The sequence below is a fragment of the Paramacrobiotus metropolitanus genome, unplaced genomic scaffold (genome assembly GCF_019649055.1).
Source record: "Paramacrobiotus metropolitanus isolate TYO unplaced genomic scaffold, Prichtersi_v1.0 Parri_scaffold0000067, whole genome shotgun sequence".
Taxonomy (NCBI): Eukaryota; Metazoa; Tardigrada; class Eutardigrada; order Parachela; family Macrobiotidae; genus Paramacrobiotus; species Paramacrobiotus metropolitanus.
Genome location: NW_026570287.1, coordinates 537,863 through 562,801, shown reverse-complemented (window position 1 = coordinate 562,801; position 24,939 = coordinate 537,863). Strand labels below are relative to the sequence as shown.

At 41.9% G+C, this 24,939-nt stretch overlaps 4 protein-coding genes across 6 annotated transcripts; all 4 read right to left on the bottom strand.

Annotated features, from left to right (window-relative positions):
- Window positions 1-834: 834 nt before the first annotated feature.
- On the bottom strand, window positions 835-8,094 carry LOC129594244 (CD109 antigen-like). Of its 2 annotated transcripts, XM_055490865.1 has the most exons (18): window positions 7,986-8,094; window positions 7,419-7,774; window positions 7,001-7,270; window positions 6,862-6,913; window positions 6,633-6,761; window positions 6,478-6,565; window positions 6,280-6,418; window positions 5,677-6,135; window positions 5,202-5,513; window positions 4,835-5,029; window positions 4,525-4,686; window positions 4,261-4,329; window positions 3,782-4,182; window positions 3,556-3,673; window positions 2,153-3,487; window positions 1,602-1,917; window positions 1,322-1,487; window positions 835-1,257 (listed from the first exon to the last, which is right to left on the bottom strand). In XM_055490865.1, exons 2-16 carry the CDS (start codon window positions 7,725-7,727, stop codon window positions 1,720-1,722), a joined length of 4,236 nt encoding a protein of 1,411 aa, XP_055346840.1. In that variant the 5' UTR covers window positions 7,728-7,774; window positions 7,986-8,094; the 3' UTR covers window positions 835-1,257; window positions 1,322-1,487; window positions 1,602-1,719. The 2 variants fall into 2 exon arrangements, with proteins under 2 accessions (XP_055346840.1, XP_055346839.1); XM_055490864.1 differs by lacking the exon at window positions 7,986-8,094 and having other exon boundaries at window positions 7,419-7,979.
- A 637-nt stretch (window positions 8,095-8,731) lies between these two features.
- LOC129594259 (CD109 antigen-like) lies at window positions 8,732-16,565 on the bottom strand. The gene is made up of 17 exons (XM_055490882.1): window positions 16,064-16,565; window positions 15,059-15,328; window positions 14,814-14,865; window positions 14,565-14,693; window positions 14,418-14,505; window positions 14,222-14,360; window positions 13,639-14,097; window positions 13,164-13,475; window positions 12,845-13,039; window positions 12,469-12,630; window positions 12,177-12,245; window positions 11,705-12,111; window positions 11,487-11,604; window positions 10,082-11,416; window positions 9,558-9,874; window positions 9,230-9,395; window positions 8,732-9,164 (listed from the first exon to the last, which is right to left on the bottom strand). The coding sequence occupies exons 1-17, from the start codon at window positions 16,439-16,441 to the stop codon at window positions 9,027-9,029; spliced, it is 4,734 nt and encodes a 1,577-aa protein (XP_055346857.1). The 5' UTR covers window positions 16,442-16,565; the 3' UTR covers window positions 8,732-9,026.
- Window positions 16,566-17,067: 502 nt separating this feature from the next.
- LOC129594331 (uncharacterized) lies at window positions 17,068-19,976 on the bottom strand. The gene is made up of 7 exons (XM_055490981.1): window positions 19,800-19,976; window positions 19,293-19,421; window positions 18,950-18,996; window positions 18,723-18,863; window positions 18,456-18,654; window positions 18,184-18,344; window positions 17,068-17,721 (listed from the first exon to the last, which is right to left on the bottom strand). The coding sequence occupies exons 2-7, from the start codon at window positions 19,321-19,323 to the stop codon at window positions 17,317-17,319; spliced, it is 984 nt and encodes a 327-aa protein (XP_055346956.1). The 5' UTR covers window positions 19,324-19,421; window positions 19,800-19,976; the 3' UTR covers window positions 17,068-17,316.
- A 559-nt stretch (window positions 19,977-20,535) lies between these two features.
- LOC129594322 (chromosomal protein D1-like) lies at window positions 20,536-24,074 on the bottom strand. 2 transcript variants are annotated; one of them, XM_055490963.1, is made up of 11 exons: window positions 23,925-24,074; window positions 22,413-22,697; window positions 22,287-22,337; window positions 22,144-22,167; window positions 21,909-22,061; window positions 21,747-21,806; window positions 21,625-21,675; window positions 21,411-21,464; window positions 21,275-21,343; window positions 21,174-21,215; window positions 20,536-20,984 (listed from the first exon to the last, which is right to left on the bottom strand). In XM_055490963.1, the coding sequence occupies exons 2-11, from the start codon at window positions 22,675-22,677 to the stop codon at window positions 20,866-20,868; spliced, it is 888 nt and encodes a 295-aa protein (XP_055346938.1). In that variant the 5' UTR covers window positions 22,678-22,697; window positions 23,925-24,074; the 3' UTR covers window positions 20,536-20,865. The 2 variants fall into 2 exon arrangements, with proteins under 2 accessions (XP_055346938.1, XP_055346939.1); XM_055490964.1 differs by having other exon boundaries at window positions 22,479-22,697.
- Window positions 24,075-24,939: the final 865 nt, after the last annotated feature.

The following is a 24,939-nucleotide window of genomic DNA, read 5'->3' as shown; positions in this document are numbered from 1 at the left end:
ACGTTGGTTTTCAGACACGCAAATGTACACCGTTATGGACCTTGCCAAGAGTTTATAAAATAATAGAGCAAATGGATAACAGGCCAGCGGAACTTCTTCGCAATATCGTAGAGCACGAATACGGCCGTCAACTGCGGAATGGGTGTATCTAGAGTTTCACATAAAAGGAGCATCTCCAAAGTAAACAACCCAAACGATTAAATTGTTAATATAATAACTGATTTGATAGTAATTCGATCCAAAACGGACGAAATATAATAATAGTGGGAGTATCGTTTTTCTCATGGTAATAACGTTTTTCCTACTCCTTTTTTTTACTTTTGCCTTTGAACGTAGGAAAACCATGTACCTGCCGGTCCTCAATAATCTGCATCTGTCAAAAGAATTACCTGTACATGTGATGAATATTGTGATAAAGCTTTGAGTTTTGATGAATGAATTTATCCGTCCAGCTGCTTGAAACTTCCAAAATTTACCACAGATGTGACAGAACTAGAAGCGCGTATATATGTCAGCGCAAATTCCGCCGCACGTAAACCTGAAATTAAATAGAATTAGCAAAGCTAATTCCGGTTAACGCAGCGGAGGTGCTCGCAAGGCTGGACGACTTGGTTAACCAGTGTCCAGCCAAGAAAACCCATTAGGGTGTGTCCTGGGAGGCAGATCCCGATGCTGTATAAGCAATGCAGTTTCGGTTGTGGACGTTGCATTTGTAGTGATTGTGCATTTCTGTTAGTGCATTTGAGTTGCTGTCGTATTGGAGTAAAGATGTTTTGCATTTAACAAGTCGTTACGTGTTGTTGTTGTTGCACCCGTAGACTGCGTTAACAGACGCTTTATTTTTGATTTCAGTTACATCACCAAATCCAGCATAAAAATATTGGCCGAAAAATTGTCTGTCACTCCGTAATATAAATCCGAAGAAGCAAAAACGTTCAACAAAATTCTATTTTCTACGCAATGATCGCCTTTAGCTGCAAGCGTGCCATTACACCATTACGCACTAACATAGTCAAAACAACCAGATTTCAAAGTCAAACATCTAAAGAGATTCGAATTCAGTTCGAATCCAATGTTCAATACTTAATGCAACGAAGGCTTCTTTATTTTTTTGTTGAATTACGACAGATTGTACGAAGTGGTTCGCCTTTCTTTGGGGTTATAGTAATCATAAACGACCACGCTCTGATCCTTCAAATCCTTCACTTTGTAAATACGGTACATGGTCAGCTTCAAACATGTAGGCGCCTGTTCCAACTGAAACACATCGGTGCATTCAGAATAACCTAATGCAATTATTTTCCCACAAATCGGAACATACCTGGTCGAAATACAAGTTGACCTTTGTATCCTTGTTTTCGAATTCGGTTTTACGCAAACTGGGAACAGTTTTGATTAATTTGCCAATCTCATCCTCGTCGAACTGGTAGCCAGAAAGAGTATTGACCTCAATTACGGCCATACTACTCATGCCTTCGCGTAGATACCTGAAAGCAGTTGCGTACTTAAGAGAAAGGCAGTTTTGCCGTCGGCAAAGTACAGTTTGTACACCTTATAATGTCTATGACCAGTTTACCACCATGTAGGCAAACATTTTTTACCGGCTGCAAATTCCCATTCGAAGGTCAGATTTTGACGCAGTCGTGGTCAAATTCAGATCGAACGCAACGTCTTCCGCCGGTTTGGCAACATAGTATGTCCAACTCACATAAGCCAGTGCTACGCCTTTCCTTGTGCATTCAGGGAGATTGCTTTTGGTTTTTTCGGAAGCTCGACGTTCTGCAGAACGACGGCTGTATCCGGGGTGATCGAGAGGCTACGTTTGGACTCATCATAATTGATATCCAGCTGTATTGACGGTGGATTGACAAACACCTTAACAAACTCCGCTAATCCCATCAGACCCACAACAGTATCCTAAAACAAAACATCCAAACTATAGTAAAATACGCTAAAAATTTGAATAATTAACTGACGATTTCAAAACGAGTAACACGGCCAGTAAGATACATCCAGATTCCAGACTACTCTAAAGTTACATTTTTTGGAAAGCCAAAGAGGAAAGTCAAAATTTACTTGACTTTCCGCGTGCATACGTAGTTCATGGACAAACCGAACAGACTTTACAGATACTATAGTAAATACTAAATACCTGTGTAGACAAGAAACCACCCTCAGCATTCTGTTTGGATATCAGCCATGTGACAACCGGAAGCGCAGATGAGAGTTTATCGTTGGCCATATACGCTAATAACGCGTAAGCGGTGGCCTCCACATCCTTAGCATTGGTCGGGTATGAATGGTCAGTATCCGCTCCTTGATCAGAAAGGGAAGCAACCGTGGTCCAGTACGCAGCTGTGCTGTTTTTTATCGTTTTCTGTTCCAACAGATCCAATGCCATAGCGCTCTTGGCACTCTTCGCCCGCGCTAAAGCATATGCGGTGATGGCTAGCGAATACGAATCATTGTTCAAACTGGTGAATTTCGATTCCAAATACGTGACAGCTGTCTTAACGGATTCGTCAAACCTCGATACGGAAGCTTTGCCAGACTCCTTGTACTGCAAAAAGGACAGAACACAGTAAGCTGTCAAGGCCACTCCCGAGGAAGCGCCGCCTTGGTGCTGTTTATCGATGACCTTTCCGTTTTCAATATATGCCCCTTCATCGTTCTGTTGATCGACCAGAAAACGCAGCGCTGTTTTTATCACATCATCCTCAATACTGGGAACAAATTCCACAGCTTCAGCGAAAACCCGGGCAACATAGGCAGTCAACCAAGTCGAGCCTTTCGGATCGGATGGTCCCCAGGCGCTGTAGGAGTTATCGCTGTGGCGGTACTTTAATTCTCGCTGATAACCCAGCTGCATGTTAGCTATAAGTTTCGATTTTTGCGGCTCAACCAACTTGTTGATCTGTTTGAGATATTTGGCGACGACCAGATTCGGCGTCGTAGTGGCCATATTCTGTTCACCGCACCCGGTAGGCAAGCGAATCAACTTGTCCAAATTGTTCATCGCTGCACCCAAAATATCGCCCACCACGCGCACCTCCACTTTATCGGAGCCGTCCACTTTGCCGGTCGGATTGGCTGGCAGCGCCACGGGAATATTCAGCGGAGACGATTTGCGAAGATCAAGAAATACCGGTCGCGTGAAATACTGCTTCACTCCTTCGGGTTTGATGGGAAGCGTCTTTTCCAGCTGGTCCGCCGCAAATGTCGACTGAGCGGTGACCTTTAAAGTTAGGTCACCAATCTGCTGCGGGATGACCGTGAAGGCAGCTGTGGTGCCTTCGCTAGGCTTTGCAACGACGTTCTTCTTAAATACAGCGGTGGTGTTGTCGGGATTGCGGATTTCCAGTTGAACCGTCACATCTTGCTGCTGCGACATGTAGTTGAACACAAGGACTTCAGCTGTGAGATTCTCGAAGCGGACAATGCTGAATGGTAAATTCAATACAGCAAAGAATGGTTGGAAAACTTTCAGCTGCAATGACCAAACGAATTTAACAACAGATAAAGCTGCAAGTACATCAGACAGAACCTGCTGCTTACCCTGGCAGGATCTGAGGTCAGTCCGAGTCCAGTGGAATTGTTTAAACTGAAGGCTGAAACCTTCCACGTGGTAATTGAGTCAGGTACTTTGGAGTGAATTTCCGTAAAGCCATTAGCACTATAAGAGCAAAAATGTAACATTTCATTTTTCGTTCTCGGCCCGGTTTTAATTATAATTTTTTAATTGTTCAAATTGGAGCTACGGCGTTTAATTCTTCCTGCTTACTCAGCCTCTGCGGTTTCAAACAAGAAACTCTGACGAAAATCTTTTCGCGTTTGGGCCGGCGCTTGCAGATTGTCGGCTTCCTTGCTTGATTCAGAAGTCGCTGAAGGCATCGGGGTACTGAGTTCGAAAAACCCACTCCGATTCTCAGTAGGTAGTGCGCTAGCACCGGACGCTCCCCCAGCAAACGACCCTATCGATACTGCAGACATCTGAAGGCTATTTAGGGATGCACTGCTGGCCGATGCACTCCGGGAGGGCGATTTTGCCATCATTGAGAACATGGGCCTCCCCGCTACGCCCGAAATGCCAGACAGCCAAGGTCTGTATTGGTAGGGTTCTGTTTCCGTTGAGCTAGTCAGTTTATCATTGGTCAAGATAAATTGTCCGGAAGTGTACGCTTTCTGGACATCATAGAAATGCAAAGGGAATTAAAGGTGTGTCATATGTTCAGCACCTTCTACAGGCAGATTTTCAATTACCTCAAAGTAATCCTGAGTCGAATATAGATTAGAAAGAGTGAATTTGTCCTTGCTCACAGCCGAATTCACCTAATCAGGAAACTTAATTAAAACCATTGAAAGTTATGTAAAGTATCAATGCGTATAAGGAAATCAAATTTTTTACTCCATGGTATTGGGATTTTGTATAACCAAACACCATACAAATCGTTTTCCCTTTCCAGGAGGTCATCTTAAATGCTTCATAATACAGTTTTGTCAATTACTGGGTAAGCGTAAACTCACTTCGTCTGAGGAAATATCGTTCCCACTTTTCATTAACAGCAGACCTTCGTCCATAGCCAGAAAAGCCACAAAAGACAAAGGACTTGTAGTGACTTTAAAGGACGCATCTTCCTCGGGCTTAGCGTAACCCAGACCACTACTTGGCTGCGCAGAAATAGTCACCTGAAAAGCCCATTTCAATAATCAAATGTAATGGTCAAATATGCTCCCAGCACTTAATGCCAGATCACATCTTGATTGATACGTAATAATTATAATTTTAACGCTATGTTACAATGTCGTATGAACACCATTACACTTTGTAACTTACAGCGTTCTTCATTCCCAACGCAGGCGCTAAGACCAGAATATTTCCCACGATTTCTTTATCCGCACGGACGTAATATACCATTAACCGACCGATACGGCCCATGGATTCCATCAAAGGAACGGAAATAACGACATACGAGCCAGCTTCCGAAGTTGAATTGCTCCAGAGAAAACTGTCGTTCGAATTAGACTGGACCTTAAATGGACAAACAAGTGTCCGTCACAAACAAAACAAAGAAATTCTGCCGACAACGAAAAAAACGATTGTCCCAAATCGTGTTTCTTAAATTTGTACTGTGAGCGACAGTAATACTTTTACAAAGGAATAAACTCAATAAAGACATATTTGAGCACATTCAGGATCTTACCAGGAACTGGATGACTTCGTTAGTCCGTGTGGTCATATTAATACCAAAACTCCCAGTTTTCCCTGTCTGTAGATTGTCCGTCAATGGCTTAATTTCGAGGAAACTGCTGCTGGGAGACTCCTTTCCCTTAACGGTTAAGCGTTTCTCCTCTTCCATGTAGATGACCTTCAATTCCATTCGACGCGCATGCTTGGGAGTTGGGATATCCGTCCTGATGAATCCATCAGCCGGAACCGCAATGGAAATTTTTTCTGCAGGAATGGGTTTAGGGGATGGTCGAGGAGGGCGTGGCCAAGGAAACGGTCGATGCCGCTACGCAGAAAAAGAACTGGATTAAATTTTTGATACACACAATACTAGAGGTAGAAATATTTCAACTTTTTATTTTGTGCGGCTTTGTACTGCCAGCTGAGTGCAATTCAATAATACAAAGTACAAAAGCAAAGCGGCTTTATACGCAAGCGCATCTGCTTACTCGGTGAGAAAATCCCACATCATCGCTGGAGGTTGATCGTAGCGGGCCCACCGGAACATCATCGTCAGCGACACTATCATCCGAATCCTGAACAACTACACTTTCGTTCAGATTTTTGTCACTGGAAATCCTTTTTCCCCAACTAGCACGTTTATCGTAAAATGACACTTCGATGTTTAACTGCTTCGTTCTGGGTGGAAGCGGACGTCCGGTAAGATCGGCCACACGGGCGCGCAACGTGTACGGGAAACCGGGCAGAAACGTGTCGGGGTTGTTTAACAAATCTAGTTTGTAAGGCTTATTGGTGATGGATACAGTTGTCGAGACATTTCGTGTTTGACCAGTTAGGGTTTCCGTAAAGTTAGCACGGATTTCGAGTCTGTCGTAGGAGTTGTACTTTCGATCCTTGTCCAGTACAGAACTAAGAGGAACATTAATCGCCGATCGTCCGTTAAAGTCCTGCAACATTCCAGAAATCCGGTGTTTCAATTTATGCCAAAAGCACAACTATAACAGCACGCATTTAAGTGGCCCCTGCGGTCCATTTTAAGTCAGAGAATTTAATTTAATTAAAACATCGCTCAATGTTTGCATGGGTTTTACCGTGATCTGGATAGATTTATTCAACGGAGATGGTTGAGGATTACTGTGAAACCCGATGCGCAGCACTTCGTCCGCCCATTTCGGTGGTGCAATGACGGTCACTTCCAGTTTGCCTTTAACCGCTTCACCAAATGTGTAACTGTAAAATATCCTTTGTACATGCGTTCACAAAAACTCTGAATGATTTTAGCGCGTTACTTTGCCTCCACGAAAAAGTTCAGATCGGAGTCCGACGGGGTCACGTAAGCCGGAGTGGACAGGATTTTAACGTCAAACCGCGGCAAAACTGTAGACAATCACACGATATTCAAACTCAAAATGCCACCACCTTATCAGTTTTTTAATTGATTTACCATATTCATCAACAGAGAATTCCTTGCTGCCGATTACATTTTCTCCATTCGAACTGCGGGCTTCGATCTTCCATACGCCCAATAACGGTTCCGACGACAACTGGACATCGCCGGCGAAATAACCCAAAACTGCAACAAGTGAAATCCAATCGATTGCGACGACTGGTTGTAACAATATAGAGCTGTTGATTGTATTGGTTGGTTACTGATTGCATCCGTCGTTGCTTACCAGTAGGGTCTGACGCATTGGAATATTGCTTGATTATATTATTTTGTGGATCCTGCAAAATATGAGCTCACAATGATTTCGGAAGTTTTGTGTAATTTCGGAAGTTTTGTGTAATATTGTAAACAGTGTAAACACGCACCCGTATTTGCACAGTCAGCGGGATATAAACAGGAACCAGTTGTTGGTCCACAGTGACAATACGGAAGCGAACGGTGTCTCTGGCTTTATACAGAGGCTGGTCAGTTTGGACAAAAGCGAACTGTGTTTTAGCGGCATCCGGCTTATCCCCGTCAACAACTTTAAGATCTCTAACATCGCGATTGAAAAAATCATTCGAATCCGATCCATTAATCTTCAAAATCACGTTACTGGCTGGTCGAGTTTTGACATAACTGGATAGATCGCCAATCTACAAATCAAACAACTGTTCACTTACCTGTACTTCTGTTAAACCATAATATCGCTGGCTTAATTAAAGCAGACTATTATTTAATCACAAGACAAGAGCATCACTTAATAACGTTCCCGCCTGTTGTCACCATCGGATGGATGCTTACAGGAAGTTCCACTTGGCTTAGCTGGTTCGGCTTGATTACGAAGGTCTTCTTGAACGTAAAATTATTCGACGCTGAAACTCGATCTGGACGACCGTCTCCATCAGCATCTGAATCATCCCAGCTTGGGGACTGCGGTAGCAAAATGATATCCACTTTCACATCGGACGATGCATTGTGGCACAGAATGGAAACAGGGAGTTTTTTCCCCGAGTGCACCGTCTTCGGCCCAAAAATCACGTAATCCAGACCACTGCAGCTGCAGATCAACGCTGCTAACAACAGCAGAATTCTCAAGCCAACGGCTTGCATGATTACGGTTGACGCAGACAACGATCCAGAATACAATTGTATAATTCCTGTCAAGAAAGTCAAACAATAAACTCAAGCAACTTAAATCAAGACCATGCAGTAAAGCACGGCTGGAAAGCAAGTGTAGGCTTCCAGTCGGCAGCCAGATGTACACCGCAACGGAAAATTATTACTACGTAGGGACTAACAATGCTCAGTCTTCTGTTTATGTATAACTTTATAATTAGCCGCCAACAGGCCTGCTAATGAATAACCTGCCTCAATAAGCCCGGGGAAAATGTTTTCGAGAAAATGGGCTGGAAACTCGAAAATGATTGCGATCTATAGTAGATCCGGTCGGCCGACGATTAACAAAATGTTCGCAAACATACCGTGCATCCGCTTTCACTAGTACAGCTACTGACGTACGAAAGTGACCGGTATGCGACTACTGTATGTACAGTACTCGTACTAATTATTATTAAGGAAGCCGTATACTAGCAGAAATAGATATCTATATATTAAAGCACCAACCTATTTAAAAATTTAAATAAGTTATCAACAAATTATTTTATGATTGACAAGCCAGCTGCAGTGATATTTTGCTTATCAAATTGTCAGCCGAATTCAAAAAAGTATTCCGATGTGCAGTAACAGTAAACAAACAAACACTGTAAACAAACAAAACATGAATTCTTTCCACGCCCACGTGATTGCTGCTCTAGTTGCCATCTGTTGTCTTTTGCTTTAATTGTGACGTCTGTGCGAAGTTTGCTCTGTTATCACGACTATTACTACAGAATTTACATTTGTTCTGTGCCGGCTGGCTTCCTCAGTTTATCTTTGTCAAACAAGTCCCCGCCAACAAGTTAGCATATAAGGATCGTGAATGAATTCCTTTCGGTCTGCCTATGTACTTAGTCTTCCGCTTCCTCCAAAATTGCTAAACATTAAGAATTCAGAAACAGGCAAACTTAAATAAAAAACAAAGGCCGAAGCCTTTGTTTTTTATTTATTTATTTTACTGTATTTAATTTATATCACCAAGTCAAGCATCAAAAGATTGCTTAATCTACTCAGCATTGGCTGTTCCTCAGTAATAAAAAATCTGGAAAAACAACGCACTACATTTTAAACAAATGTGTCAGGTGCGATCGACTTAGCTGGAAGTGCACCATGATTCCCCTGCACAATAACCCGGTATCACCATCACAAATTCACAGTGAAATCAACTAGATCCAAAATCCAACCAAGCGATATCTAATTAAAACTCGCATCAAATGTCCCATATTAATTAACAAAGGCCTTTAAATTAGTCAGTTACAACAGACTGTAGGAAGCAGTTCGCCTTTCTTTGGGGTTATAATAATCGTACACCACCACGCTTTGATCCTTCAAATCCTTCACTTTGTAGATACGGTACATGGTCAATTTCAAACATGTGGGCGCCTGTTCCAGCTGAAATGAAAAGAAACAGTTAAAATTATAGTGTATTGTACAAATTCAAACCGATCAAAGTATACCTGGTCGAAGTATAAGTTGACCTTTGTGTCCTTGTTTTCGAATTCGGTTTTACGCAAACTGGGAACGATTCTGGTTAGCTTGCCAATCTCATCCTCATCAAACTGGTAGCCAGAAAGTGTGTTGACCTCAATTACGGCCATGCTGCTCTTTCCTTCGCGTAGATACCTAAAAGCAGTGACATCAGCGACAATTTTGTCAGTGCGAAACGTAAACTTTTACGTCAACGGTTCTTGGAAAAAAATAAAAAGTATATAAAATAAAGTAAGTAAAATATAGTATTTAAAATAACTTATATAAAATAACGTACATAAAATAACGTTTGTATACCTGCTGCAAATTCCCATTCGAAGGTCAGATTTTGACGCGGTAGTGGTCAAATTGAGATCGAACGCAACTTCTTCAGCCGGTTTGGCAACGTGATATGTCCAGCTCACATAAGCCAGTGCCACGCCTTTTCCTTGAGCATTCAGGGAAATTGCTTTGGGTTTATTGGGAAGCTCGATGGTCTGCAGAACGACGGCGGTATCTGGAGTGACAGAGAGACTGCGTTTAGCCTCATCATAGCTGATATCCAGCTGCATTGTCGGTGGATTGACGAACACCTTAGCGAACTCCGCTAATCCCATCAAGCCGACAACAGTATCCTAACACAATCCAAATCAAATTAAAGCACAGTACTAGTGCCTACATTGTATTCAAATAAACCGGCAACCACAACATTATTCAGCGTACTTCCAAACTAATTGCGAGTACCATACAAGAATTGATAGTTTCGAAATCCAAAACCAGTATCACAATAATTAATTATGCTTTTTAAATTAAAATCAAACAAAACATTTTTGATATATTACCTGTGTAGACACAAAACCACCCTCAGCATTCTGTTTGGATATAAGCCAAGTGACAACCGGAAGCGCTGAAGACAGTTTATCGTTTGCCATATACGCTAACAAGGCGTAAGCGGTGGCCTCGACATCCTTGGCATTGGTCGGATATGAATGGTCAGCATCCGCCCCCTGATCCGAAAGAGAAGCAACCGTGGTCCAGTATGCCGCTGTGCTGTTTTTTATCATCTTCTGTTCCAAAAGATCCAATGCCATAGCGCTCTTGGCACTCTTCGCCCGCGCTAAAGCATATGCGGTGATGGCTAGCGAATACGAATCATTGTTCAAACTGGTGAATTTCGATTCCAAATACGTGACAGCTGTCTTAACGGATTCGTCAAACCTCGATACGGAAGCTTTGCCAGACTCCTTGTACTGCAAAAAGGACAGAACACAATAAGCTGTCAAAGCCACTCCCGAGGAAGCGCCGCCTTGGTGCTGTTTATCGATGACCTTTCCGTTTTCAATATATGCCCCTTCATCGTTCTGTTGATCGACCAGAAAACGCAGCGCTGTTTTTATCACATCATCCTCAATACTGGGAACAAATTCCACAGCTTCAGCGAAAACCCGGGCAACATAGGCAGTCAACCAAGTCGAGCCTTTCGGATCGGATGGTCCCCAGGCGCTGTAGGAGTTATCGCTGTGGCGGTACTTTAATTCTCGCTGATAACCCAGCTGCATGTTAGCTATAAGTTTCGATTTTTGCGGCTCAACCAACTTGTTGATCTGTTTGAGATATTTGGCGACGACCAGATTCGGCGTCGTAGTGGCCATATTCTGTTCACCGCACCCGGTAGGCAAGCGAATCAACTTGTCCAAATTGTTCATCGCTGCACCCAAAATATCGCCCACCACGCGCACCTCCACTTTATCGGAGCCGTCCACTTTGCCGGTCGGATTGGCTGGCAGCGCCACGGGAATATTCAGCGGAGACGATTTGCGAAGATCAAGAAATACCGGTCGCGTGAAATACTGCTTCACTCCTTCGGGTTTGACGGGAAGCGTCTTTTCCAGCTGGTCCGCCGCAAATGTCGACTGAGCGGTGACCTTTAAAGTTAGGTCACCAATCTGCTGCGGGATGACCGTGAAGGCAGCTGTGGTGCCTTCGCTAGGCTTGGCAACGACGTTCTTCTTAAATACAGCGGTGGTGTTGTCGGGATTGCGGATTTCCAGTTGAACCGTCACATCTTGCTGCTGCGACATGTAGTTGAACACAAGGACTTCAGCTGTGAGATTCTCGAAGCGGACAATGCTGAACGGCAAATTCAGCACAGCAAAAAACGGTTGGAAAACTTTCAGCTACAAGAATGCAATCAAAATTTAATTACAGATAAAGGGACCAGATCGTCAGACAGAGCCCAATACTTACTTTGGCAGGAACCGAGGTCAATCCAAGTCCAGTGGAATTGTTTAGACTGAAGGCCGAAATTTTCCATGTGGTAATTGAGTCAGGTACTTTGGAGTGGATTTCCGTAAACCCATTCGCACTATAAGAGGAGAAAACTGATAATTATTCTTTTCTCGATTGCAATTATAATTTTAGAATTATTTAAATATGAAAAGTGGGATGTGATTTGTTGTGCTTACTCAGCCGCCGCAGTTTCAAACAAAAAGCTCTGACGAAAATCTTTTCGCGTTTGAGCCGGCGCCTGTACATTGTCAGCTTCTTTGCTGGATTCCGAGGTCGCTGGGGGCACCGGTGTAGTAATTTCTTGGACATGTGGCGCGCGAAAAATTTGGCTGCTACTAGAAACAGCGTTGGCAGCGGACGCTCCACCAAAGATATCAGGAGCAGACATTCCTAGAGATATTTGACTACTTTGCGGCGCAGCGCTGGCCATGCCGCGGAAGGAGTTGGGCGCTGCCCCCAAGATGGGAATGCTTTCTTCGGCCCAGGTGTTATAACTGAAAGGTCTGTAGTAAAAGGGTTCTGTTTCCGTCGAACTGGTCAGTTTATCATTGGTTAGGATGAACTGTCCGGAAGTGTACGCGGTCTGGACAACATAAAACCCAAATGAAGAGTTGCGCGACACATGATTGTGAACAGATTTTCTATTACCTCAAAATAATCCTGAGTCGAGTAGAGATCAGAGAGCGTGAATTTGTCTTTGTTCGCAACCGTATTCACCTAAATAACGAAATTATGACCACTTAAAGATATTGCAAAAACGCATTCTTGTGTTTGTAGTGCTAATTGTACTACATGCACAAGGAATGGTAATTAATTTTTCTGCCCAAGAGACCCTTGGATTGTACATAATCAGGAATAAAAGGAGCATTTTCCATGGCCGAAAGTCGTATTAGCGATGTCAAAAAAGGTTTGTCAGTCTGTGCGACACAATAACACTCACCTCGTCTGAGGAAATATCGTTCCCACTTTTCATTAACAGCAAACCTTCGTCCATAGCCAGAAAAGCCACAAAAGACAAAGGACTTGTGGTGACCTTAAAGGATGCATCTTCCCCGGGTTTAGCGTAACCCAAACCGCTACTTGGCTGCGCCGTAATATTAACCTGCAAAGGATTTTAAAAAAATTTTTTTAAAAATAAAAAGTAAACTGAAGCTATGTTATTGCTGCTGTTGATATGATAGCAATGGTTCATAACTATAGTACAGCTTTAACGCTATTTGCGTCCACTTTAAGGCATAGTTGAAGTACAGAATTGTGGTTTACGCCTTTACGGGCTGCAGATCGAGAGTGATGCAAGCAGAGTGCAGCAGACTTACATCGTTCTTCATTCCCAACGCAGGCGACAACACCAGGATATTTCCCACAATTTCTTTATCCGCACGGACGTAATACACCATTAACCGACCGATGCGGCCCATGGATTCCAGCAGAGGAACGGAAATAACAACATACGAGCCAGCTTCTGAAGTTGAGTTACTCCAGAGGAAGCTATCGTTTGAATTAGATTGAACCTTAAATGAAGAGACACACATTTGTCAGGAAACTTAGCAGAAAATTTCAGCCCAAGCCAAAAAATTAAGTCCCAAGAGTATGGTTAATATGAACAAAAATGTTAGTGAGCCATGAAAATCTTACCAGAAAGTGGATAACTTCGTTCGTCCGCGTGGTCATATTGACACCAAAACTCCCGCTTTTTCCGGTCTGCAGATTGTCTGTCAACGGCTTAATGTCAAGGAAACTGCTACTTGGCGACTCTTTTCCCTTAACCGTCAGACTTTTCTCCTCTTCCATGTAGATGACCTTTAATTCCATTCGACGCGCCTGCTTGGGAGTTGGGATATCCGTCCTGATGAATCCATCAGCCGGAACCGCAATGGAAATTTTTTCTGCAGGAATGGGTTTAGGGGATGGTCGAGGAGGGCGTGGCCAAGGAAACGGACGATGCCGCTACGCAGAAAAAGAACTGGATTAAATTTTTGATACACACAATTCTAGAGATAAAAATATTTCAGCTTTTTATTTTGTGCGGCTTTGTACTGCCGGCTGAGTGAAATTCAGTAATACAAAGTACAAAAGCAAAGCGGCTTTATACGCAAGCGCATCTGCTTACTCGGTGAGAAAATCCCACATCATCGCTGGAGGTTGATCGAAGCGGGCCCATCGGAACATCATCGTCACTGTCATTATCATCCGAATCATGAACAACTACACTTTCGTTCAGATTTTTGTCACTGGAAATCCTTTTCCCCCAACTAGCACGTTTATCGTAGAATGAGACCTCGATGCCTAACTGCTTCGTGCTTGGCGGCAGTGGACGTCCGGTCAAGTCAGCCACTCGAGCGCGCAGCGTGTACGGGAAACCGGGCAAAAAGGTATCGGGATTGCTTAACAGGTCCAGTTTGTAGGCCTTATTGGTGATTGAAATTAACGTGGAGACATTCCGTGTTTGACCAGTCAGGGTTTCCGTAAAGTTAGCACGGATCTCGAGTCTATCGTAGGAGTTGTACTTTCGATCCTTGTCCAATACAGAACTCAGAGGAACATTAATCGCTGCTCGTCCGTTAAAGTCCTGCAACGTTAAACACACAGCTTTAGTATCAAGCGTTAAATGGTTACCGCTGCCCACCACTTAGTAAGAAAATTAATGATTAATTTAAGGAATAAAACACAGGCCAATAGTTGTATGATATTACCGCGATCTGGATAGTTTTGTTCAGGGGAGAAGGCTGAGAATTGCTCTCAAAACCGATACGCAGCACTTCATCCGACCATTTCGGTGGTGCGATGACGGTTACTTCCAGTTTTCCTTTAACCGGCTCTCCAAAAGTGTAGCTGCAAGACATCCCTTGCACACGTATTTACAAACTGGGAATAATTATGATACGTTACTTTGCTTCCACGAAAAAATTCAGTTCAGAGTCTGACGGGGTCACGTAAGTCGGGGTAGACAAAATTTTAACGCCAAATCGCGGCAAAACTGCAGAAAATTACACAACATTCAGAATCAAAATATACTGAATTTATTAAATAATTTACCATATTCATCGACAGAGAATTCCTTGCTACCGATGATGTTTTCTCCATTAGAACTACGGGCTTCGATCTTCCACGCACCCAACAACGGTTCCGAAGACAACTGGACATCGCCGGCAAAATAGCCCAACACTGAAACACGGAGACAGTGAAAAACAGTCGGTTGCGGAAACTTCTCTAATATTAAAACATATTTACAAAAATCCTACATATATCGGGTTGCGATGTTGGGTTGCACTCTTGGTTACTTACCATTAGGGTCTGAAGCATTGGAATATTGTTTAATTATGTTGTTTTGTGGGTCCTGTAAAGAAATATTTTACCGGTTAAACAAAAATATCATGATTCAGCATACGATTGACACTAATATTAATAACTTCCGAAAATACACAAACGCTTGCGTCTTAAGCTCACGATATAGTCCGGCATAGTAGCAAGAAGCTCGCCATAATTTCCAAAGTTTTGTACCATGCACTGTCAACAAAGTATGCACGCACCCGTATTTGCACAGTCAATGGAATATAAACAGGAACCAGTTGCTGGTCCACAGTGACAATACGGAAGTGAATGGTGTCTTTGGCTTTATACAGAGGCTGGTCAGTCTGGACAAAAGCGAACTGCTTTTTCGCGGCATCCTGCTCATCACCGTCAATAACTTTAATATCTCTAACGTCGCGATCGAAGAAATCATCGTAATCCGATCCATTAATCTTCAAGATCACGTTATTCCGGGGGCGAGTTTTGACATAGCTAGATAGATCGCCAATCTAGAAAGGAAACAACAATTTGTTAAGTAAATTTAAGTTAAGCCAGATACAGAATATAGTATATAGCTAGCACTTGCACTTGTACTCATACGGCCTGCTGATGTACGATCGTTTGATCATTTATAGTACTTCTATAGATATTTAATGCGCATCACATTTAGGCGTTTTTTAAGCTATCCTGTAAAAATCAGAGTCGAACGGTGTAGGAGGAGATGTTGGCCGAAGAAACGGCTCAGTTAGCTTTGTATATGTAATAAGCGGTTATAGTTATTACGCTCCCTTTTTTGCTCAGTACCGATGTATATTAAAGCGGATCAATGTTTTCTATGCGGTTCATTCATCCGCTTTAATATAAAGAACACAACCGGAACTGACGAAAATTTTGTCCAAAATGTCATGTTATAAAAACTAAACCCAAGTTACTTATACTTAACGTTATCTATGTATTGTACAGTATACCTATAAGAGTATGATGCATTAACGTAATTTAATGTACTACTGAAGATTTAATTAACTTACTACTGATTGAATTCGCAAGTATATTTTAATCGCATTGTGTACATATTGGCGAGCTTCGCTCATTAAAAACACTCAAATTCGTAAGTCATTGAGGCTAATTATACATGCACCCCATAGGATTCAAGATTTTACGTTTCTGTAGATATGCTACCTATGGAGAGGCGGGTATTTGTGAAGTTGTGACTACAGATTATACATTTATGATTGGATGCTCACCGGAAGTTCCAATTGGCTTAGCTGGTTCGGCTTGATAACGAAAGATTTCTTAAACTTGAATTTCCATTCTGAATTTCGGTTTAGAGGGTTATCCCCATCATCATCTGAATCTTCCCAGCTTGACAACTGGGGTAGGAGCGTGACATCCACTTTCACATTGGATGATGCATTGTGGCACAGAATGGAAACGGGCAGTGTCTTTCCCGAGTGCACGGTCTTCGGCCCGAAAATCACAAAATCCAGACCACTGCAGCTGCAAACCAGCGCTGCTACCGGTAACAGAATTCTGAAGCCGACGGTATGCATGATTACTGTCGATGCAGATAACGATTCAGAATCCAAGTGTAAATCGCTAATTCGCCTAAGAAAGTCAAGCATGCACAATCGAACCCAGGGCCACTACGGTATATTTATATATGGCTGGAAGCGTCAGTATATAAATGTTACCAGCCGGTAACCAAACGTGCCGCAACGCAAATTAATAAGTAACACGAGAAGAATGCTAAATCTTCCGTTTAAATCTTGCGTGTAGAAGCCGCCAACAGGCTTGCTAATGAATAACTTGCTCCAAAAAGCCGCGGGAAAACTTTTTCAAGAAAATGGGCTGGAAACTCGAAACGCGATGGCGATCTACCGGATCCGGTCGGCCGATGCTCAGCAAAAATGTTCGCAAAGATACCGTGCATCCGTTTATGTTGACGTACGAAAGTGACCGCGGTATGCGGTTAACAGACATGATACACGGTATTAATGGGCAGTGGCATTTATGATTATTATGATGGATTTCGTTTCAAAGCTTTAATATCAGTATTATGAGTACGTTTACCGGACTTATATATAGAAGAAGATTTCTTGCTTGATGAAGGTTTTTGCTTACTACAAAAGATAATTAATTAAACATGGCCGTAATTTCAACAAAATGTGAATAATCTACAGTACAGTATTTCATCAGAGATACCCAACCGTGACCCTACAACGTACTGTCATGAACTACGAAGTACAAATAGGTAATATTGTTTTTTCTAATTTTACCGCAGTGCATATAAAGGAGACAGAGGAGTATAATATAAGACAACTTCCGTTCATGCACTGCGGTCACGTTCGCGGAATTATAAAAATATAGATAAAGCGTAAATAAAGGAAGTACATTACGCACCGCGCAATTTAATACTTATCTATAAAACGCAGCACAACTGGGAATCTATACTTACAGCAAATCATGCTTAACAACGAGCAAATTCAGAAAACACACGCTACTCTTCGCTAACCGTTTCCTCTGCTGCTGCAGCCTCTTCCGCCGGCTCACCTTCTTCCATTGCCGCGGCTTCCTCTGCCGCTTCACCTTCCACACCTTCAGCCTCTTCCGGCACATCTTCAACACCATCCACCGCTTCCATCTCCTCGCTGTCTTTTTGAAGTGAGCGACGAGGAGAGATAAGGGAATAAATATCCGGATGTTCTTTCGCCATGTGCTTGCGCATTTCGCGGTACGATCCATCGAATTCCTCGGCACAATCCTCCACCGGGCACTGTATGACGAAAATTGGGTTCGGATGGGTAAGGCGGTGCACCTGCTGGAAATGTCGGCGCAGATAGTAGATGTCGGCGGCTGCAAATTTTCGATTGGCACATTCCGGTAGCGGGCACGGAGTTTTATCCTACAATAACCACACTAACTTTACGAATATTCCGAAGCGTTCTAATAATAAGTGCAGCATTGACGACAGTATATACTACACGAAAAACACCAAAACCACAACCGGTATAACTGCAAAGGAGCAAAATTTCTGCCACGAGAAGTTAACGAAAAAGGGAAAACACCAAGAAAAATGGATACGAAAACGTAATGTATTTTTTTAAATAACGAGAAGCATGCTGACCTCAAATTACAACAAAACGAGGCAAGTATAAGAAGTAGCAGCACATACAACAACATGGCGTATGTATAACCGCTAAAAAATTTATGTAATTTTTTAATCATTAATTCTGAAGTTTTAAAACAAAGCAGTTCAAGACTAATAACAGATTTACGCTTCACAAAGTTCTGGTTCCCAGGTTTATGTTCGTATCGTAAATTAACATCTGGACGTTGATTAAAATAAGTTACAACAAGTTCAAACCTTGGGATCAGCATTGCCGCGGATCCAAATTTTCGTCACTTCGACCGTATCGTCACCACCCATTCCTAAGTTCTCCAAATAGGTATCATCATCCGGTGCTACAGAGTCGTGATGTATGTCTTGATGCACATGGTTCTCTTCCACTGGCTCGTAATCAACATCTACAATTATATATAGCAACCCGTAAATATTAGAAATGCTCGTACTGTACTCATTTCTTCAAATTTCATAGTAAAATAATGCTATAGAAGTATAGTAACTGCGAAGCAAACCTTCTATTTCTATGCTGCGCTCTCGTGTAGGCAGTCCTGTTAGATTTTTCCGCGGTCGTCCACGCCCACGTACAACACTTCCCGTGACCGTCGGTGCTTTACGGGCTTTTTTGGAGATGGACACAATTTTCTTCCCCACGGGCTTTGCTGGGGAAGCAGAGTTTCTGGGAGCATTTTTCGGGGTTTGTTCGATGTTCCCCTATCAAGCAGAAATTACGGCGATTCAAATAATGCTTAATGGCAACGAAATGATTAAAGGGCATTTACCAGAACAGCTAACAGATTACTGATGGTAGCCTGTTGATCCCGGATGGTAGCCGCTTGCTGCTGCATGACGGTCAGCATCGTGTTGACCGTACTGGTGTTTTTCGTGCATGTCTCGCACTCCATAATTCGCACTGGCTCCAGCTGTAATTTGCCAAATACCGTATTATCTATTCAACTAGAGTAATGATTTCTTTTTACATGAAATAACTATATCCCCGTTTACTTACCAAGCTGACCATGGATGTCGAGGCACTCGGAACGCTGTCACTTTCAACTACAAAATAAGTATATGGATAAATGTTTTGGTAATTACTGCAAGTGTAAGAAATCAATCCAAACAAATATCATTAGACGTCCAGCTGATAGAACAAACAAACAAATTAAACATTACAATTAAACGATCCGGAAATCTCTATTAAGCGACATTTGTAACAGATTTACCATGTTTTAGTTTTAACAATGCAACGAAAATTTCGGCAGATTAGGCGAATCGTCGCAGTGTGGCGATTTTGTCGATTTAAATAACTGCCAAAGTCAACCAACCAGGTTCACATTAGGAGAGTACAATACCTGAAGGAAGAGAATGCGTGGCGGCAGACATCTTCGTACCGTGTGCTTTTAACTGCCTCACGGGAATAATAGAGAGCAGTTTCCGGTTGATCCGAAATACGAAAAAACAAGTAGCCGACCAGCCGGAAACTGGAAAACACTGCGCTAGAATTTAGATGGATTAAAGCGTATATGTTACGCTTACTTCGAACAGTTCCAAGGACCATAGTCGTATTAATTTTAACGATTTTATTAAGCGCTCCTTCCATATAATTCAGTAATAACTAATAATTGCTGCAGTTAATGAGAAACTGTTCGTCAGTAATGATAAATAAATAGTTTCAAATTCAGATTTTATAAACTGCTGCAGTATAAACGTAATGGTAGATTGATAGCTAGAATGCTGGATACTTAGGAAACTACTCGAAGAGACCAGAAAGGTGAAAAAATTAAAACGGGAAACATTCGTTGTTCGTAAAGGAGCTTATAACATCCAAAGACCAAAGTTACTTCTTGCGATTCACTTACCACTGTTACCAGCAGTGAAAAAGGTTGACGATAAATCCAGGAGCTTGGACAAAAGAGTCGTTTATCAGGGGGGGCCAACAGGCAAGCAACGAAGGGTCTTCTCCAGATTTTCCGCGACACTCTGGGGAAGCCTATGCTCACTGCCTGCGCGATGGAATAAATTTACTTACGTTTACCATTTTACGGTTTACCCCATCGGAAGCTGTGCCACTGCACAGCAACAGCGGCATCAAAACTGGCTTGATTGACGATTCACAGAAGCAGCACCCTCGGAGCGGTTGGCAAATGCTAACGCTACTAATGGTTACTGATTTACTGTGGGAACAGTGGGATTCTTCGAAGTTTCGAACAACAAATAAACTCACCAATCAATCTGTTAAAGCGAATTCGTACATCACAGGAAGTCCTTTTTAAAATCGCGAAATAATAACAGAAGAATAAAGACATCATAGTAACAGCGCTTTGTGGTAAAACACTGCGCAGTGTTTGCGCTACTCCTGAGTATTTCATTGCATATGTTCCATACTCATGTCTCGATCGTCCTGCCATGCTTTATGTTTATTAATACGTTTTATTCCATATTAAATTTTGCATTGTAATCAACTAGCAGGGGACTGCAAGTCTTGCATACTGTACTCATATCATTTTTTGCTATAACGAAAACAGCATCCCTTAAATCTGTTTCCAGCTTTCTAGAAAACGAAACCCGTGTATCATCTCCCGCAATTTCAACAACTTTTTCTTGGGAATTTTATTGTCGCACGGCTTCAACATAACAACAAGACCGAAAATAAACAATACAATTGTAAACAAACGATCCTCAGTTTCAACGATAACTGCGTAAACACAATACTGCCTGTAATGCTTCCACAAAAATTCAAAAGTAAACTTGAACAGCGAGCAGAAGCAAGGGCTTGCCGCGAATACCTTAACCAACGATGATATTGTGATGTGTGCATTATGCACAAATTAAAGGAACTGTATTAATACATTTGGTACACTACGCTTAACATGTATGAAATAACATACACTAAATTGGAAAATAACTGCACGTTCGTATCGACGTTTATTCGTCCGCGCTCACTGCACCATTGTCCTCGTAATCTTCACCCTGAGATTGCGGTTCCTCTTCGACGTCTGAAACTGGAGGAGGTGCGACATTCTTCTTAGGACGTCCACGTTTTCCTACAAAATAATCACCATCACACAAATGTCACTCACTATCTTGTACGTAAATTTATAAGTCAGCAAAATATTTCTCAAGAGTTATATATTACTAGACTTAGTTACCGTCCGAATCCACATTAGATGTCCTACAAGCTAAATCAACCATACTGCCAGGTTGTTGACGTCAAAGTGTCAAATTTTATTTACCTGTGCCCGCGGATTTCGGCTTTGCGGCGGCTTTAGCTGCACCTGCAAAAAGCGATTTATAAATGGGGAAAAGGTCAACGAAATTCACATTCGTGACCAACCTCCAGCCTTCGGCGGACGTCCTCGAGGCCGTCCAGTTCCTCCGGTTTTCTTGGGGGATGACTGGGATTCTGTTAAGCAAACATAAAAACGAATAAAACACCAAGAACATTTAAGACTGCCGTCATGAATACTCACGAGATTTTTTGGTGCTGGTGGAGCCCTTCGGTCGTCCGCGTTTACCAGATCCAGCTAGAGCCGAAAAACAGTTTAAATTTCTTGACGAATATCTTAACAAGTTAATATATACCAGATACACTTAACAATATATAGATACGAGTATATATATACTCCTATATAGCAAACAATATATATACAGTATGTAGCAATATATAGCAAAGCCTGTATGTACCTGGCTTTGCCGGTGACACTGATTTCTTTGGCGTGCTCGCTTTAGCGGGACCTACAATGAGCGAGAAAGTAAGCAACAATTGCTTAACAAAATACAATTAGAATGACAAATATTAAGCATACTCTGGCTGCCTTCGGCTTTCTTTGGGCGTCCTCGACCCTTGGCCGGACTGGAAGACCCAGCTGAAAGAAAAAAGCAACGCTAATCAATGTCAGCAGAATGAAAAACATAATATAATATATATGTATATATTCAGGAGATGTCTATTATGAAATCATCCGTACCATGTGCAGCAGCAGCCGTAACCGCCTTCTTGCCACTTCCCGGAGGACGTCCACGACCGCGTCCAGATGATGGTGACTTCGCTGCTTTCGGTGTGCTTCCACCAGCTTTTTTACCGCTTCCGGGAGGACGACCGCGCTTACCAGTACCGGCAGCTATAGAGTATTAAACGTTAGATAACAGCTAAACCAAATGCAAAACTGAGTTAAAATCCTGCACAATAATTTAAATACTCACTCTTTTTCTTGGTGATACCGGCACCTAAAAATAAGAAGTCAATATAAGTAACTGATTTGCAGTTTTTTAATTCATTTTCCCCGTAGTTAAAGCTCAATGGCTTCACTTTTACATTTATTCTCGTTAGACAGAAAAGGGCATACCTCCAGAGCCTTTGGGACGACCGCGTCCACGTTTAGCGGGAGTGACCGCTTCTGCAAAAGACCGGCATCATCACCACCCGTTTTCACACACAGTAAGGTTAATCTATTTGTTACAGTATTCAATACCCCTTGCTTCGGATTGTTTGCTGGGGCTACGTCCTTCGCTCTTTTTATGCGAGCCAGCATACGAACCTTGGCCGGGTGATTTGCTGTTGTAATGTCCTGATTCTTCAGGTTCGCGTGTTGTGCTTTGATCCATATTGGTTATGTCTTCGGCAACGGGTGTAACAACGGTTTCAGAAGGGCCAGCAGAACCTTCGGCTTCCTCCTCGTCTTTTGCTGTTGATGATTTAAATGCCGAAGAAACTTTATCGGCAATGGCACTCCACATAAAATTGACAGTTGAATAATCTGCAATTTTGTCTTCTCAATATGCCGTAGTATGCAATAGTAACAACACAATACGCACTATTAACATACGTTTTAAATGTTAAAAAGTGACTAACAAATCTGTAAACCGTCACAAAGGAAACAACTATAACGAAAAACCTGCCACTGTACAGTTCACAATCAATGAGCATTTTAATGCTATAATACAGGAAAGGTAACCTGACTGAACAAGGAATTCGAAGCAAGTATTAATATTTTATTAACACCTTCTGGCTGTGATATATAAATTTGAAAATAATTAACAGTAGGCAGGTAAGCTTAGCCATGTTCAACTCATTTCCCTGTTCGGCTAGCTGGCCAATACAAGATTGGCGCCACTTTTTGACCGTTGGTTCAGCCATATCCGCTTATTGCAGATGCAAACGCCGACTATTAATTATCAGAATGTTCGAAATATTTATGCACTTAATAGAAATAGAAAAGCCATTTAATAACCGTTGTTATACCACTATGTAATATTAGAACTGTCGCAGTTTTTTATACGTACAGGAAATCGTCTGTTAATTCGAAGTGATCGATAATTTAACGACAGCCACGAACCATTAATGAGAACACAGTTATTTCGTTAAGCATAAAAATGAAAGCTCAAATTTGAAGCATTGTCTAAATTAGCCAATCTGCTGAAGCAAGCTAAGCAAACTAAAAATATGGTTCCAAGTTATACTGTTATCCCTAAAATTTATACGCACAGAATTGTGGAATAAAACAAATACAGGACAGCGAAGTTACAATCCTTTCATCCGAAAATGCGAGGATCGCCCTGTCGCGCGTAAGCAATAAAATCGTTACAACCGTACGTAAGCTGGCTGCGCAGTGCGAACTGAAGAAAAATGGCTGCTCGTCAATGAAAATATGAACGCATACTGCCAGATAAATACCCAAATAAGCGCGAAGTGCAATATGTTTTACAAGAAAATACCTTACTTTTTCGCCATAGAATACAAAAATACACTGACACCTTAAATATTTTTTAAAAAAGTTTGAAAATTATTGATAGCTAGGGATGAAAAGAAAGAAAGTGGAAAAGGGAGCACAAGCAAAAACGCTGCCCGTGTGACGAAAAACGAGGAAAATGGTAGTGCCTCTTTCCTATTTCTCCACAGCCAGTTTAATTAACGCAAAATAAATCAATAAAAAGATCCTTATTCTATTTATTTTTCGAAATATTTGCTACAAAATCTGACTTACCTAAGAAGAAGGAAAAACCTTGAACCGAAACGGTCAGCAGAAACCGAGAAACTAGTCTGTAAATTTGCAAAATGCGTAAAAGCTAAAATCATAGCACGTTCACCGCAGATGCGCAGCAAATGGATTTGTTGCACACCACACGCAGCTACAGCGTTTGAATTCCCCAATAAAAGAAATTTGCTCGAGCCAACCAACAGAACAGGGAAACCATGCGCTAAGCTGAGTGTGTGCCGCCTCATTAATCGAGAATAATTCGGAAAAACATTGAATAATTTTTTATTTACTACGCAGAAATTTCCTTTAATATGCAAAGGCCTTTAAATAATGTTATAAATTTATCCAGAAATCTGATAAAGCTGTGCAATAAAAGAGGAATTTTCTACTCACCGTGTATAATGCTATTTATGAAATAAATAAAATGCCCTGTACTTGCTCACAAATTCCACTCGAGTCACTTGATAGCAGTAAAATTGAACCATGCGATTGGCGGCCCAATGAACATGAAAAATTCATTTGCAGAGGAAATAATCCAGTTTGAGCAGGCGGCTGGTCGCTTCAGCACAATCTTCACAAAATTTACCATGTTTTCAATTTTCATCAACAAATAAATCCGTATTGTCTAGTTCTGGTGTAACAAATTTGTTTTTTTCTTAGTAGTAGACTCATTTTTCATAATCGTATATGTAGAATTACAACTTCAACTTATTCTACCGGCAGTGACACCGTGCTTTCAGATTTCGGTAGTCTGTTTATCCAGCTCCAGCGGGCTTTTCGCAGCTTCCTGTCGCAGTCGCCGCTACATATTAGTTCGGTCATGAGCGAAAACATATTTTAAAACCGAAATAGAAACGCTATGCTATTTAAAAAAATACTGAGTTATCAAATAAATGAAAAAATACAAGCATGCTGTATTAGCCTGTATACACTATGCACACTATACACTATGTACTTTTATTTAAGATTTGCCTCACAATCGGCACCTCATTACTATTCGCTATCGATTAAACACCATACG

Bases quoted from the DNA above. Each gene is read 5' to 3' on its own strand.
- LOC129594244 (XM_055490865.1), bottom strand. From the start codon at position 7,727: ATGCAAGCCGTTGGCTTGAGAATTCTGCTGTTGTTAGCAGCGTTGATC. The intron at 5,030-5,201 runs GTAAGATCCTGA...TGTCCATTTAAG, and splicing joins ACGAAGTCATCCAGTTCCTG to GTCCAGTCTAATTCGAACGA. The intron at 1,918-2,152 runs GTATTTAGTATT...GTTTTGTTTTAG, and splicing joins GTGGTTTCTTGTCTACACAG to GATACTGTTGTGGGTCTGAT.
- LOC129594259 (XM_055490882.1), bottom strand. From the start codon at position 16,441: ATGCTTGACTTTCTTAGGCGAATTAGCGATTTACACTTGGATTCTGAA. The intron at 14,694-14,813 runs GTAAGTAACCAA...TCCGTGTTTCAG, and splicing joins CAATGCTTCAGACCCTAATG to TGTTGGGCTATTTTGCCGGC. The intron at 9,165-9,229 runs GTATACTTTGAT...TTTTCATTTCAG, and splicing joins TCAACTTATACTTCGACCAG to CTGGAACAGGCGCCCACATG.
- LOC129594331 (XM_055490981.1), bottom strand. From the start codon at position 19,323: ATGTCTGCCGCCACGCATTCTCTTCCTTCAG. The intron at 18,864-18,949 runs GTAAGTAAACGG...GGCAAATTACAG, and splicing joins CGACATCCATGGTCAGCTTG to CTGGAGCCAGTGCGAATTAT. The intron at 18,655-18,722 runs GTAAATGCCCTT...TCTGCTTGATAG, and splicing joins GTAATCTGTTAGCTGTTCTG to GGGAACATCGAACAAACCCC.
- LOC129594322 (XM_055490963.1), bottom strand. From the start codon at position 22,677: ATGTGGAGTGCCATTGCCGATAAAGTTTCTTCGGCATTTAAATCATCA. The intron at 21,676-21,746 runs GTATGCTTAATA...CGCTCATTGTAG, and splicing joins GAAAGCCGAAGGCAGCCAGA to GTCCCGCTAAAGCGAGCACG. The intron at 21,216-21,274 runs GTTGGTCACGAA...CGCTTTTTGCAG, and splicing joins ACGTCCGCCGAAGGCTGGAG to GTGCAGCTAAAGCCGCCGCA.